The sequence below is a fragment of the Formica exsecta genome, unplaced genomic scaffold (genome assembly GCF_003651465.1).
Source record: "Formica exsecta isolate Colony F162 unplaced genomic scaffold, ASM365146v1 scaffold82, whole genome shotgun sequence".
NCBI classification, from domain to species: domain Eukaryota; kingdom Metazoa; phylum Arthropoda; class Insecta; order Hymenoptera; family Formicidae; genus Formica; species Formica exsecta.
The window spans coordinates 845,207-859,656 of NW_021853592.1; the positions used below are offsets into that span (position 1 = coordinate 845,207).

At 46.6% G+C, this 14,450-nt stretch overlaps 2 protein-coding genes across 3 annotated transcripts in view; one reads left to right on the forward strand and one right to left on the reverse strand.

Moving 5' to 3' along the window:
* LOC115244500 (titin) overlaps positions 1-14,450 on the reverse strand; it is a 39,315-nt gene that overhangs the window by 18,154 nt on the left and 6,711 nt on the right. The gene's annotated exons all lie outside the window — the stretch shown is intronic.
* The window catches only part of LOC115244513 (altered inheritance of mitochondria protein 3-like), an 11,918-nt gene continuing 9,660 nt past the window's right edge, over positions 12,193-14,450 (forward strand). Inside the window, exon 1 of the mRNA XM_029822204.1 lies at positions 12,193-12,367. Coding sequence (XP_029678064.1) covers positions 12,193-12,367 — 175 coding nt within the window. The remainder of the gene's footprint in view (positions 12,368-14,450) is intronic.

Consider the following 14,450-nt stretch of genomic DNA (forward strand, 5'->3'; position numbering starts at 1 on the left):
TGAATTATGTGCGCGTATCGCTGTCTTATAATCGGTATTTAAATAAAAGGAGTCAAGCGGTTGAATTCTAGCTAGCATTTAATCGATGTCGGGGTAGAATCCCCTCAGGTGTACGATATATCACAATGTCAGAGTCAAGACGCCGCGGTTTGCGACGCGAGAAAACACTTGCGACGTCGCGGCGGGAGGCTAAATGCGATTCGTCCGTCTACCTGAAGCGCGAACCGGCTGTGAGAGGCGTGGGTGCGTGGGAATGAGCACGCGTATTTGCACGAGACTACGCGCGTTGTGTGTGCTCAACCACCTCCGTGCTGGGCACCGGCCGTGGTTGCCGATCCGGCGCCGATGCCCTCTCGGACCTCGCTTGATAAGGAGAGAGGAGGGACGCGCGAAAAAAGATTCGTAATAAAAGTTTAATTTTCAAGCGAGAGCGTAAAATCGAGCGCTGGCGCGTTTCGCGTTGCGAGAGAAGATCGTATCTTCAGGTTCTCGACCGAGAGAGATTACTCGGAGAAGCCGTCGACTCTTGCCAGTAAACGCGATAGATGAGGAAGAGAGAAAAATAAGAAGAATTCCCGTGCGCATAGGAAGAAAACTTTGGCGGCGCATACCAGCCGCACGACAGCGGCCTAATACAAAGCGGTACCGAGAGATAAAAGAGAGAAAGAGAGAAAGAGAGAGAGAGAGAGGCGCACGCGCGCGCATAGGTAGTTTCTCTTCTACCTGTCGACTTCATCTTTTCCCCTACGTGTATATTTCCCCTTTGCCACTCCTCTCCCCCGAGCAACGCATCCACCGGCAGCTCATTGTAATCCGGAGAAGGGAAGGGAAAGAGAAGGAGAAGAAGAAGAAGAAGAAGCAATGTGAAAGAGTCGCGACACCTAAACTCGCGCTCGCTCGTTAACGTTCGTTTCATGCTAGCCGCGTTGTAAATTACGTTCCGACCGCGCGATCGTAATGAATCTCGCGCCAATGGATAAATCCGCGAGATATTTCTCAGCGCGACGAGACGCGCCAATTGCGAAGCCGGCAATGCGCCGCGAAGCGACACAGGGACCCTTACGTCATTGCGTATTCACGGTACGGTCCATTGAACGGGGGAATTCGGTGAATGGACGCAATACCGTCAATACCGTCGGGCACGCACGCTTTTAACATCTTTAGCCAAAGTGCTCGGAGTCGAAGTCCAAGTACTGTGCAAAATGCTCCGAGACGCTCGTTCTTGTGAATTCCTTCCGCGAGAACTTTCCGAGAGGAATGCACGCTGCGTCGTGAAGCTGTAACTTCTTTCATTCGCGGTAGTAAAACAGGACGCTCGTAACGTCTAAATTTGCATGGTCTAGATTTTTATTTCCCTTTGCGCTTGTGCTTCCACCATACGCTACGATCCGCTACGTGCCCCATAATATTTTCTCATTTCTATACACGCGCGTGCAATTTTAAAGTTACTCAAAGATTATTAAAAATGTATTATTCTGAATTATAACTCAGGTATCGTTTCTCCGATTTTCTACATGAAATTTTAATAAATAAAGTCTGTTGAAAAAGTTAAAAGAAAAAACGTAAGAAGAAACAGTACTTGATGCTCATTAAGCATTGGTTAAAAATTAATTTGATCAATTAATCTTGACATTCGTCTGTCATTCCGCGACAATTCCAGTAGCTCGATAGAGTCGCGTTGCTCTCACGTTCGGTGCGTGCATGACACGCGGGTCGCGTTCGCAACCCAGAAACGACACACCCGTGCGGTGACGCGTTATGAATGGAAATATCGGTCTGACAATGTGGCCCGGCTCCATTGCGTTCCGCGTTCGTCTCTTTGTCTCTCTCTTTCTCTCTGTCTCATTCCCTCGGCACGATCGGCATTCGCGTCGATTCACCCTCATTCGTCGCCAGGTGCATTACTTTCCATCTTGCTCGTCCAGGAGCAGTAGGCGCGTCCGTCGAACCGAGACTAATTCCACTTGCGCTCTCGACACGGCCGCGCCGCGACGGAAGGCACCGTGTCTTCGGCATGCATCGCGTTTATAAAGCGCGACGCGCGTCCAAGTGCATCGTCGCAGGGTCCGGCACTGGGTCTGTCGCGCCGATAAATTTACGTTCGATCCGGCGGTAATTGCCGGCGATGACATCTTCCGGTTAACAGCACGCGCGCGATCATCGATCGTGCGCGCTACATATGTATGTACAACCGTCGACTATCCGGATCCCTTTGACTCGAGTGGCTCGAGCTCGTAACGGGACGGACGCTCTCTCCCCCTCTCGGATTAATCAATTACATTTTACGACGGTTAAATAATGAGAAATATAAAGAGGTATTTTCCGATTCGTCTGAAAGTATTTCATGCTCGGAATCTCGATTCTTTTCCATCACAGATTTTTCCAAGCGTCCGTATTAGATATTGTAAATCGATTTCATTTAGAGATATGGCTTGCGGAGATATTATTATCGGTTTCTCGGCATGTGCCTTCTGACTCAACATTGATGTCAAAGTATCGAAACAGTTTTGACGAGACACGTAAGAAGCGCGAATGGCAGCCGGAGTCAAAGCGAAGAGAGAGCTCGAGAATGCTCGAGAATGCTCGATTTTACTTTCAGGCCCGCGCGATAAAATTACCTATGGTCGGATGAAACTCGGAACAGACGAGTTAATACGCTCTCGGCAACAACAGCGAGAGCGAGCGATGCGTTCCACGTCACGGCAAAGTAAGGCGAACGCCTCCGCTCTAATTAATCCGCTAATTAATGCGTCGTGATTATCCCGCGAATGGATAACGCGCCAACATATTACATCCTGGCTCTCGTTCACGCTGAGGTAACCATCTCTCGTCGTTACTAATAACAGTAACGATCGCTATCGGGCTCCTGCAAGCGCAACGGGATCCCTTTTCGCGTGCGGTTTCCGCCAATGGCGGATCATTTATTGAATCGTGGATAGCGGCGAATTAATTATTATTAGTATTCGCGTTGTTCCTTGCGACCGGGCCGCCGATGTCACGGGGTTAGGTCAAGTTCAGAGGCTAGTCCGCCTTGTCCGCGCTTAGGAACGAGATGGTAACGATAACGATCGTCGGGGGAGAAGAGCCAGAGAGATAACAGCCGGTCGTGCGATAATTGCGGCAACATAGGAGTTTGGCTTGTACGGAGGAGAGGGTACAGAGAGGCGCAGCTCGAGCTAGGTGCACCCACGGGGCCCCGGCCCCGGCCCCGACACAGAGGCCGGGGTGCAGGCTGGTGGCAGAGGTTCCGTTACAGCCCGGAGGCTGCGTCCGTTCACCATTACCGTGGAACGCGGAATATGATTACCTTCACCTGAGAACAAACTCCTTATACTACTACGACCGACCGCTAAAAGGGGACCGTGGGCGAAGTTCGCCGTCGTGGATACCGTGTCCCGGTTTTACTCCGCCGTTCGCTAATCAGATTGGAGCCGGTCGGATCGACCGACTTTCCACGAGGGAGATGCGTCGGAATTGTTCGGAATCGGCTCAAATCTGCATACAGAGCGATTGAACGCGGCCGTTTTAGCATCGTCGTCGTCAGCACATGCAACTAATTTTATCACACGCTGCGCATTATGCAAATCCGCAGTTCGATAATACTGTCGGTATGCGTACATGCGTGCGTGCGTGTAGTTTGAGGAACGAGAACTGATCGCGCGATCGCGCAACGTATCAATTTATAGGGACGTAACAAAGTATGTACTTTGCTCTCGCCTAAGAACTGTTTAATCTTGCGCGAGTCCACTTCTCGCCGCGAGTCTCGCGCTTATAATATTCCGAGATTGATTTGTACAACTGCAACATATATTGTTTTATTTACGATGTCCCGCGCGCGAGTAATGGCACGGTTAATAATTTATGACAACAAATGGCCGGCGACTGAAAGCGCGTACTTCCGGCAAGATGGGTAGGTACTTGGTTCGCGTAGGTATCGTACGAGTCGAGGGGGAATGAATAACGGACCTGTCCGCCTCTTGTAAAAGGGATATCCGATGCTCGAGCCGCCGACGTGCTGCTTCATCTTCTTTGAGGACTACGCGAGTTTCGACGACTAAAAACCTGATAATTGACAGCGCAAGTACTGGTCCATCTCGAGCGCATTATTGGCATAACAGTATATCGGTCCAGAGCATGCATTAATAATGCCTCCAACGTGTCCTTGAGAGAGCTATAGAAGCGAACATATATCGCTACGTCTATTTAACTTGACATTGGAAATTTCTAAAGCACAAAACTCATAAATATTTTAACATATTTATTGACAAAAGATTCTTTTCTGTTTATTGCGAGAATTGAATGAAAAAGAAGGATTTTTTCTGTAATCTTATCCTCATATCTCAAAACACATTGAAATGAGCCTTGATTAATGCGAAAAGGTAGACAACTATCGATAAAATCGTCGTGCCGAGGGAATAAACAAGAAATCTTTGAACGAGTATCAAATTATATAGCCGCGTACAAAGAAAATCGTGAGAGACACGGTCTTTACTTTGTTGCCGGTACTGTACGATGATCTCTGGTCCTTAGCGGGACACGATGCAACAGTCGTAATTTCAGTTCCGTTAATAGGAAAGGCGCTTTGAATGCCGACAGAGGAAGTTGGAGGAAGAATCCACGTGATATATCTGTCGCGATGAATCTCGACTGAATGAGGCGACTTGCGAGGCGTTCACGAACGTGGTGGGCGTTTTTAGCTCACGGATCAGTAGCAAACGAGGTCGAAGGAATCGCGTGATCGAAGAAGCGATCATTGTACTCGTCGATGGCAAATGACTCCGGATCGCAGCACGTGAGATAATAAAGTTCCACGACCTCGCTGCCATTGGAAGTATTTCCGACCTCCGTTCCGTTTAATCCTGAGAACTCTTCCACGATTAATTATGACAATTAGCGCATACGTCTGTGTTGCACACTCTTTTCTCCATATTCCCTCTCTCTCTCTCTCGTGAAGACGTACGGTATGGTCGCACGCCGAGTTTGGTGCGCGAGGAAGCTCTCGTGGTCCCGCGGACCCCTGAAGAGGCGACTTCCGCGTGCCAAGTAAACTGAACAGTCCCGTAGCTCGGCAGGACAGTTTGATCGCGTGGACCTTGTTACGCGTTTGTCAGCGGGCAATCTATCGGCTTGAAACCGAGACCTTGGTTGCTGTTTGAAGAAATCCTTGAGACTCGATGCGAGAATCAGTTTTTCATCCAAGTTACAAGGTCACCTGTCCTCGATGATTACACGCGATGGTCATCGTTGAAATTCGCGACGAGGTGCGGTCATTATCGCAAGAATGTTCGGCGCACGGAACGCCCGTGGTCGTGTTTGAAGTTCCCCCGAGGCGATTATATTGCGAGGTAAGGGACCATCGGGTATTCATTACGCCTAATGATCTCTCTCGAGGTGCGCGCGCGTCTTGGCTCGACTCGGCTCGGCGTAGCGAGTGCTTTTGGGCACGAACGACGGAACGTGAGGCGACGGCACGAGAGGAGAGGAGGAGAAGAGGTACTCTTGGAACAACGGGGTTCGATTACTCAGGGCCTCGACGTTCACACGAGGGTGCTCTCGAGCAACAGGTCAGCAACACGTACACGTACACTCTATTTATAGACCTACCTGGGCTAGAATTACGCGCCGCGCAGGATAAACCACCCGGACTCCTCGTGTTCCTCTTTGTGGACCGACGGCGCAACCCTCGCCCATATTAGGCTCGTTCGCACTTTATCTGCCGCTGATCTTTGAGAATTGCACGCGGTCTCGCACGATTTTACTTTTTATTTTATTTTATCTTTAATTTTATCTCTGCTGATTTCTATAAATACGGAGAAACGTTCAACCCTGTCGCAGATCTTTCCGATTTCCGACAAATCTTTGCAAATCATCATCGAGTTTATATTTACTCGCGTTATAAAATATCTGTTGACTTGATTTAATCAATTTCTCGAGCTTTGCATAAGAGACGATTATCCGAAAGTCCTTGTTTCTAAATTATTCCTGTTCGAAATCATATAAAACGATGATGAAAATAGAGTTGAATATTCCTCGTTTGCCTCGAAAAATATCCGGGTTTAAAAAGAATCCCGCTACATTAAAAGTTAATCAGTTTTTTAACGACTCGCATTCGATTCGAATTTTCGATGATGCCAACCGCGCTATAAGAGACTTGAAAGAATCCATCGTGATACTCTCTACCATCCGATAGTCGCGATTGAAACATCCCCTCGCTGTTCGTCGATCGATCGATCGATCGATCGGTCGTTCCATCGATCGCTAGTTCGCTCGGCAGCACGTAATAACGCGCATTACCGCAAGATACGCCCGTTCCATCGATATCGTAATACCTCATAGAACACATCCCTGCCTCGCCCACAGCCTCACGAGATACGCGTCTTCCTCGTTTTTTCTCTTTTTTTTTGCCCTTCTTCTTTTTTTTCCGCCTAAACGTGCAGCGTATAAATACACACATTTGTATTATATCGATCAAAATAATCTCACAATTATATATCTTGACGTATTTACAACTTTTTAGAAATGGTTATAAAAGCTAATTTTCGTTTTTAAATAAATAATGTTTGTGTAGATTTATACTCTGCGAAATGAATAATAATATTATCCTGTTATCGGAAATTAGAAATAAGATTAGTACGAGACATTTCGCTCGATCGTAAAATTTCACTATTAATAGCTGCTAATCTTAATAAAATATGTTAAATATATGCATCGTTCGTTCCGAACAGGCGAGCTCTGAGCATGCTCTCTTTCAAACCTCTCTTTCTCCCTCGCGAACTTGCATACAGTTTTATATTTACACTCGCTAATGTAAGGTACGCAATGAGCCACCGTGCAATTAACTAGACATTATTACCGCGCGCATAACTCGGCTGCAAGTTACTTGCAATTCTTTGCGTCCGTCCAAGCTCCTGCGTATATCTCCGACGTATATCGAGGAAAAAAAAGCTAATGAAGGTGTAATCTCATCTTACTCGCCCGCCCGTCATGCTTTCAAGTTTCTTAGTTGCTACGGGAAACCTAGGTACGCACTTAAGCCGTTCTTCGTTTCCTCTTTATTCTGAAAAAATTTACACGAGACTAAGCAGCTTCCGTTTCTCTCTCTCATTTTATCTATCCCTTTTCCGCGGTATTTAAACCCTCGCTCATTTCAAAACTTTTCATTTTCATTTTTCATGGCGTATATCTCGTGGCTTATTTAATACAAATTTAAATTTTTCTTCCTTTAAGGCAGGGAGCATAGAATGGGGCAAGATATTAAAAACTGACATAAAATTTTCAAGGACTGTGATATCCTATCTTATGTTTTTTTTTTCAACTGTTGACAAATGATTTTACGGCGCTGCTGCTTCCTTTTCCACGTTGATAGTCTTTTCCTGTTCGTTGCGCAATTTGCTCACGAACGGGCCCTTTGAGAGCAAACCCACGGAACAACCGGCAAGTTTCCAGCGAGAAATGCCACGCTCGTGTAAACATGAGGAAGGCCTCGGGAATGCAACGACTTCTTCACGGATAATCCATAAGTGGCTGTTTTGTCCGGCACGTAGCGCCCATTCTTGCGCCGCATTTTCATTGCGCGTGTGTGCCCCGTTGCTAAGTATTGTTTCCGTGAATGTAGTTACACGGTGTTTAAGATGTTACAAGCAATGTACTACTCATTTTTATATTTCGTATTTTGTCGATTTAAAATCCGTGAAATCAGAGTTGCGAAAAAAACTAAATGCGTTATCGCGATTAAAACTAGAACTATAATTAGAAAAAAAAAAGAAAAGATTCAGATCTCTTTCTCCGATGTACAATGTATAAACAAAATGCGCCACGTGATAAATCGTCCAGATATACGGGAGTTATTAGTCCCTCGTACTTTCGTTCCGGTGAGGCAATTACGTCGATGAGGAGTACATTAACCGTGTATTACCGCGTAAAGAAGTTTATGCGAGATTGAAAGCTGATGTGCGTGGTAAATTATTATACCGCGCCGAGTAATTGTTAATCGAAGATCTCGGGGCGAGCGGAATGGTGTCGCCGTCACATTTATTGGCAGGAAGAGAGACCGTCGCGAGAGTAATCACAAAGTTTAGGGCGCGCTCTCGATCGCGCCAGTTCGCATCAAGCCGCGTAATAACAGGAAGACACACCACGATCACGGTAATTAAAACACGGTACGTTATAATCTTCAGCCCATTAAAGCCCATCAATTACAGGCGCATCCCTCCCTCGACGAGCGGCGAGATCCCTGCGTCTACGAGGCGAATAATTCTCTCTCTCAGGATGATGCTCTCGCGATAATGACCGTCGGGATGGACCAATGAGTTGATAGATTCTTGGAAAGGCGCGCGATTTAATGGAGTCGAAAATTCCGACGCGATGAATCTCGATTAGAACTTCTTCTTTTTTTTTTTTCTTTTTGCGCATCCTCGAAGCCATCCCTCACGGTCGACTTAATCATCGGCGTCGTCGCAATGATTCTTTTGCACATCGCTCGATCGTGGGTAAAATTTCAAGGGGTACGCGCGCGTTGCGCATCGCGTCGATGAATATGTAAAGCAAGCCGTCGTAATTACCGTGGAACAATATCGTCGATCTGAGATTCCGAACGTTCAACAACGGTATCCACTTAATTATCGTAGGAACGTAATCGCGGCCGTTTAATCAAACGTATATGTAATATCGCAGGGGCAGAAAAACTAGTATATCCTGTTAACCCCGCAGCGAAATAAAATTCAATTAATCCCCGTGTATTCTGCTTTGAGCTCGAACGTCATCTCGATACCGATAAAACGAGTGATATATTATGCGGTGAGTATGCGATGAAAAATCACTTCTAAAGCAGGATAGAGAGAGTGAGAGAGAGAACAATGCTCCAGGTAAATCTGACACCGGCCGAAGGCGTGGTAACTCAATAAATTGCGTTAATATAACAGACATCTCGAGCCTAGGGCACATTTGGAAGCAAATTGATACTCCTCGTTCCCATTCTCATTTCTCTCGAAGAGAATTCCAACATGTTTGAATAAAGGAAGGTGGTGAATTGCCGCGAGATGCAATCTTTCCGCGTTCTCTGTGTTAATCATTCTCCAATTTCCTCCGAAAGATGATGGAAGGATCATTCTCGAATCGAACTCCGCGCGGATATGCAGATTAATACCCGATTATTCCCGCGTCTGCCGAGAAGCAGGCCTCCCTCTTTCTCTCTCACTCTCTCTCTCTCTCTCTCTCTCTCCTCTCTTTTCCTTCCACCGTTGTTCGCATTTTCGCTAAAAGCCGGTTCGTCCGCTACAGCCGCCGCCGCGATATTATTGGTTGCCATAGCCTTAGCCACGATCTCAAGGAGCGGCGGAAATCGCCCGTTATGAGGAGCACCGGTGATTAATTATTATGCAAACTAGCGGTACCAAGATTCCCCGTCCCTTGGATCCCCGTATATCCAGGTAGAAGATGCCGCCGCCGTTCGATATTCTAGCGCAACGCATTGCCTCCACTCGAGCTTTCATCGCCCGATTGCCCAACGCTACCAATCAATCCATCGCGTGACGTTAGCTTCTCTGTGGTTAGGCATCATTTCGCACCTCCTCAAATGAAAAGTTCCAATGCAAGTGGCAGATCCGTCAACGCGATCGCGATTTGCTCCGAATGGCGAAATGGTACGATAATTGTCTCGGATGAAGAGAGCAATAAGACGCATTAGAGATATGTGTAAATAGATTGTCTAGCATCGCCGTCTCGGTGGAATTTGCCGTCGTCATTCTTCTAGATTAGCATACGCAACAGTCAAATATATATTTATATATATATATATACATATATCCGGAAGAGAATTTTCGCTTTATAAGCGCACTCCGATACTCACGATAACTTATATAATACGTTACGTTGTATGAAATGAAATTTTTCCCGGATGTGCTACTTTGATGGCAACATTACATAGCGCGTGCAATCTCCGCATAATGACAAACGCTGCACGATTGTTTATACAATCGGGTAGCCTACGCGTAACCTTCGACGATTTCAAAATGTCGATTCCGCGTACGGTGAATTACCTTATAGCACTCTCGAGACGTATCTTAACGTCTCTCCTCGAATCTCGACGAAGTATAGTGGGAGGATCGAGGAGGAGAAATATCGAGGAACACGAAGCGCGAACGATCGCGAGTAAGTAATCGCAAATATTTGCCGACGCGCTCGAATGTGCGGAAACTGTCGGTCGCATATATAAAGCTCCCTGAGACTTATGCGGTACAAATAATTGCCAAATATAACGAGCCTAAGTAACGTCAACGTACGTGTTTCTCGTATCCAGTGCAACGATTATCAGCAGTTCGACGATTTCAAAATGTCGATTCCGCGTACGGTGAATTACCTTATAGCACTCTCGAGACGTATCTCAACGAACTATCTCTCGAATCTCGACGAAGTATAGTGGGAGGATCGAGGAGGAGAAATATCGAGGAACACGAAGCGCGAACGATCGCGAGTAAGTAATCGCAAATATTTGCCGACGCGCTCGAATGTGCGGAAACTGTCGGTCGCATATATAAAGCTCCCTGAGACTTATGCGGTACAAATAATTGCCAAATATAACGAGCCTAAGTAACGTCAACGTACGTGTTTCTCGTATCCAGTGCAACGATTATCAGCAGACGTCGCGATGCGAGACGCATAGATTATACGAACCGCGTAAAATCCATAATCCTCAAGAAGATGGCAAAAAAGCGGTGCGCACAAACCGGACGCGCCTTATTACCATGATAATTTTCTCAATGTGAGAATTCATAGGATTTCCCGAGTTTAATCTTACGTCGTTACGGGTGCTCGTAATTAATCTCCCAAGTAGATTTGAAAATCTTTTAATGTGATCGATTTTTTAAAGGCCCAGTCTACTTTAGAGGGTAAAAAATCGATTCTTGTTTGTACATTTTCTGAAAGTATGATGTCTCAAGAATATGCCTTTCAAATCTTATTTAAAAAATCGCAAAATTGACAGAGTTATAATAAGACTTTGAATAGGATAGCGTATGGATCTTCAAATGGGCCTGCAAAACTTTAAACACGTTTTTGTCAAAACACTGTTTTCAAAGTGTAACAGATATCTATTACTTAAAAAGTGTAATGAACCTACAAATAATGATATTAAATCTAAATTCTAATTATCCAAGATTTAAAAATACTGACGTACTGCTTAAACATCAATAAAAACATATACAAAGCGTCAAAAAAATCAATTTCAGACATTTAAAAAAAACTTCTTGAAAATTGTCAATTTTTTTCACTGTTAGAGTAGACTGGGTCCTTAAAGCGAGCCTCTATCCGGCTATCCCCCTTTAAACACAGCCTATCTCGGCGCGCAGGTTACGCCCAGCAGAAGCGCAGAATCTCATGCAAATATGCCGTGGTGCATCGCGTGTACACAGGTCCCCGAAGTAATTACAATAATAATGGCAGTCATAACATCGTATACCCCTCCTCCCCCCTTTTCCCCCCGACGACGACAACGACGACGAGCGGACGACGGAATCGTCCGCGCGTGGGAGCAGAAATATTTCCTTCATCCCTCGATGCGTGCCTGTGTACACATCGGGAAACTCTCGAAGTCGGTGTCTCATCGCTGGCGCAAGGCGCTGTTTGCCTTGCGTTTACACGGAATCTCTGAAACACAGTCGAGTTTGCTTTGGGTGCGGCGTGGCGCGACGCGGACACGACGCGACGCGGCAGCGCCCGTACGAAGCCGGAAAAGCGGGGCCCCTTTAACAAGTCCGAGGGGTGCTACGCCACTTAGCAAGGAATCGGCGTTGGGCAAACACGCCGATGCGCCATGGGAAAGTTTTTTTCTCGACTCGAGTTGCACAGTGGAAACATTCTGCGCTTCTGGCGAACGCCCGCCTCGTCTCCTTTCGATCGCGGATGCGGGGAAGGGTCGATGGAGATGCGGCTACGATCTACGATTAGTGACAAGTTGCATTGTAAGTCACATTAATCTGTCGCGCGTCGCTTCCACGCTGAGTGATTCGGAAAATCTTACGGAGAGTAACCGCAACGATCAGATTTCCGCGTAACATCGAGGTGAAGGAACCATAATGATGGGATGATGCGAGAGGGCAGGAGGCGAGTTTGAAGAAAACGGTGATTCCGTTCCCCGGCAGGAGGAGAACGAGCGCACCTGTACGCAGCCCGGGCTTTACCGAAGTAACATGCTCGATGGCCTTAGCGAGTCACGATAGTGATTTCTTGTACGAGGATTCCAGATCGCGACGCGACACGACGTCCCGACTAGGAAACCAGTACAAGGAAGTGCAGAATGAACGATTACAGGAAGATTCCCAACTTCTAGGAAACGCCAGCATAAGTGGATGCGCGAGAGAGTCAGAAGAAGGTGTTGCAATTTTTCTAAACTTTTCTAAAACATAATCTTGTGATTGTTTAACTAAAAATCAAACTAATCTTCAGGATATTAACGTCATTCTTTCATAGTTTCATTGTTAGACGAATCTCAGATTTGCTTTACCGCGGTAACATAAACAAAATTTAAATATCCTATAAAAACAATATAAGAATAAATGAGCGAGCAATTTGTCACGATTATAAAACGATTAAAGAGGATATTCAGAAAGAAAAAATTCCAACATAAAATACTCGCGAATCTCAAACTCTCGCGTACGAAAAGTTTCAGTTGTAAATGCAGCCTCAAGTGTCAAAGGATCGATGAAAAGAGCGTGACGACCATGTTTGGCTCGTGCTCGAGCTATACAACAGAACATCATTGTGATATGTGCCCGGCTACAGGGGGACACCTTTGCCTCCCCGTATAAATAGTACAATGGAGAGGTCGCAGAGGAAACGGCAGTAAAGATCATCGTCTTATCCAAAGGTGCGGGCGGGAGGAGGAGGGGGGGGAGGGGGCAGAGGGACAAAGCGCACGGGAAATAATGTAACGATGGTAAACCGGATGCGAAGCCGCGCGGACCACGAAGAACAACCAACTACCTGGTGCAGTTGGCAGCGGAGTTGTCTTACCCGGTGTAGACGTGAGATACGATCTCCGGCCGATTTCTGGCCAAGGATTGCGGGCCCCGACTTCGCGAAACGACAAGTCTTGTCGACGACGCTTGTTCATCGTCAGCCTCGAAACGACGATAATCGCCGCCGAGGGCAACCGCGAAACGATAGGGTCGTCAAGTCGCGGCACGCGAAGTGGCTTTATTTTAAATCACAACAGTTTTTATTCTACTTGCGCGTTCCGTCGATATGCTAATATTGAAGATATGAAAAATTACGATGTCGAAAAAAATTTATTCTTGCGAAAATGTACTCGATATCTGTCATCGCTGAAAAGATATCACCGGATGATGGGTCATTGGAAATCGTATTCGTATGATGATTGCACAGGATATCTCGGAAGATGGAGCAATCTCCGACTACATTCTCAATGATCCTCAATTATAATAGGGAATCATTTTCTCTGCGAGATATACCCCGTATGATTAGTGTGCGAGTGCATGCTTGCAATTGAAAATGAACTGATTTGATGTCTTTATCGCAAATGTAATCAGAACGGCTTAACATTTCGGAATCAATCTTTGCAAACAGGAATCTCTCTTTCTCTCTCTCTCTCTCTCTCTCTCTCTCATAAATCTTTTCATATCATTTCGAGCCAATACGCCGCGAAAACATCGCCAAATCAGTACCGCGCGTTCCATCGCCGTCAACTGGACGCGATCTATCGGAGGAAAGGCTGGAAAATGCAGCGAGACGAAACGAAATAAAATAAAACGAGCGAATGCACGGCGGATGAGAAGGAAACGAAGGGAAACGAGCGAGAGAAGAAGACGCGCACGTTGCTACCCTCATACGAGATAGAACGACCGAGGAGGAGCCGCAGTCTGTTACTATCTTATTACAAGGCTCCGTAAATGGTCTTCATCAAGGTAAAACCGTGTTCCACTAGGCCGGCGTTTCCTCCCGCTGTTCCCCCTCCCTTCCCCTTGTCGTTCTTCTCTTTCCTATCCTTGCCCCCTTTTCCTCATCCTTTTTTTTCTCCTTTTTCTCGTTCCTCTCCTCGCTCCTCTTCCACGCGGCGTTCGCCACGGCGGCGAAGGAGTCGGTGAAACCAGCGCGAAGGCTCCGAAGAAACCTCCTGGAGACTCCTCTCTCGCGAGGAAAAAACGAGAAAGGGAGAACGAGAAGTTGGTTCGACGTTATTAATCTCAGAATGGCCGTCACGCGCAGCGACGGTCGTGGCTCTTCGCCGCGGAATAGATGGATCGAGGGTACCCGACGCCGTGACTTTCAGAGTTCATTCTTCACGGTCGAGCGATTTTCGCCTGTGTACCACTAGCGGACGATTAACGATTGCGCTCGTTAAGCGCGACGATTTCTTTTTTTTTACGGGCGATCGGCGAAAGAAGTACGAGTGTGAAAAGTGTCGCCGACACCCGCGACGCTGTTCATCGAAGACC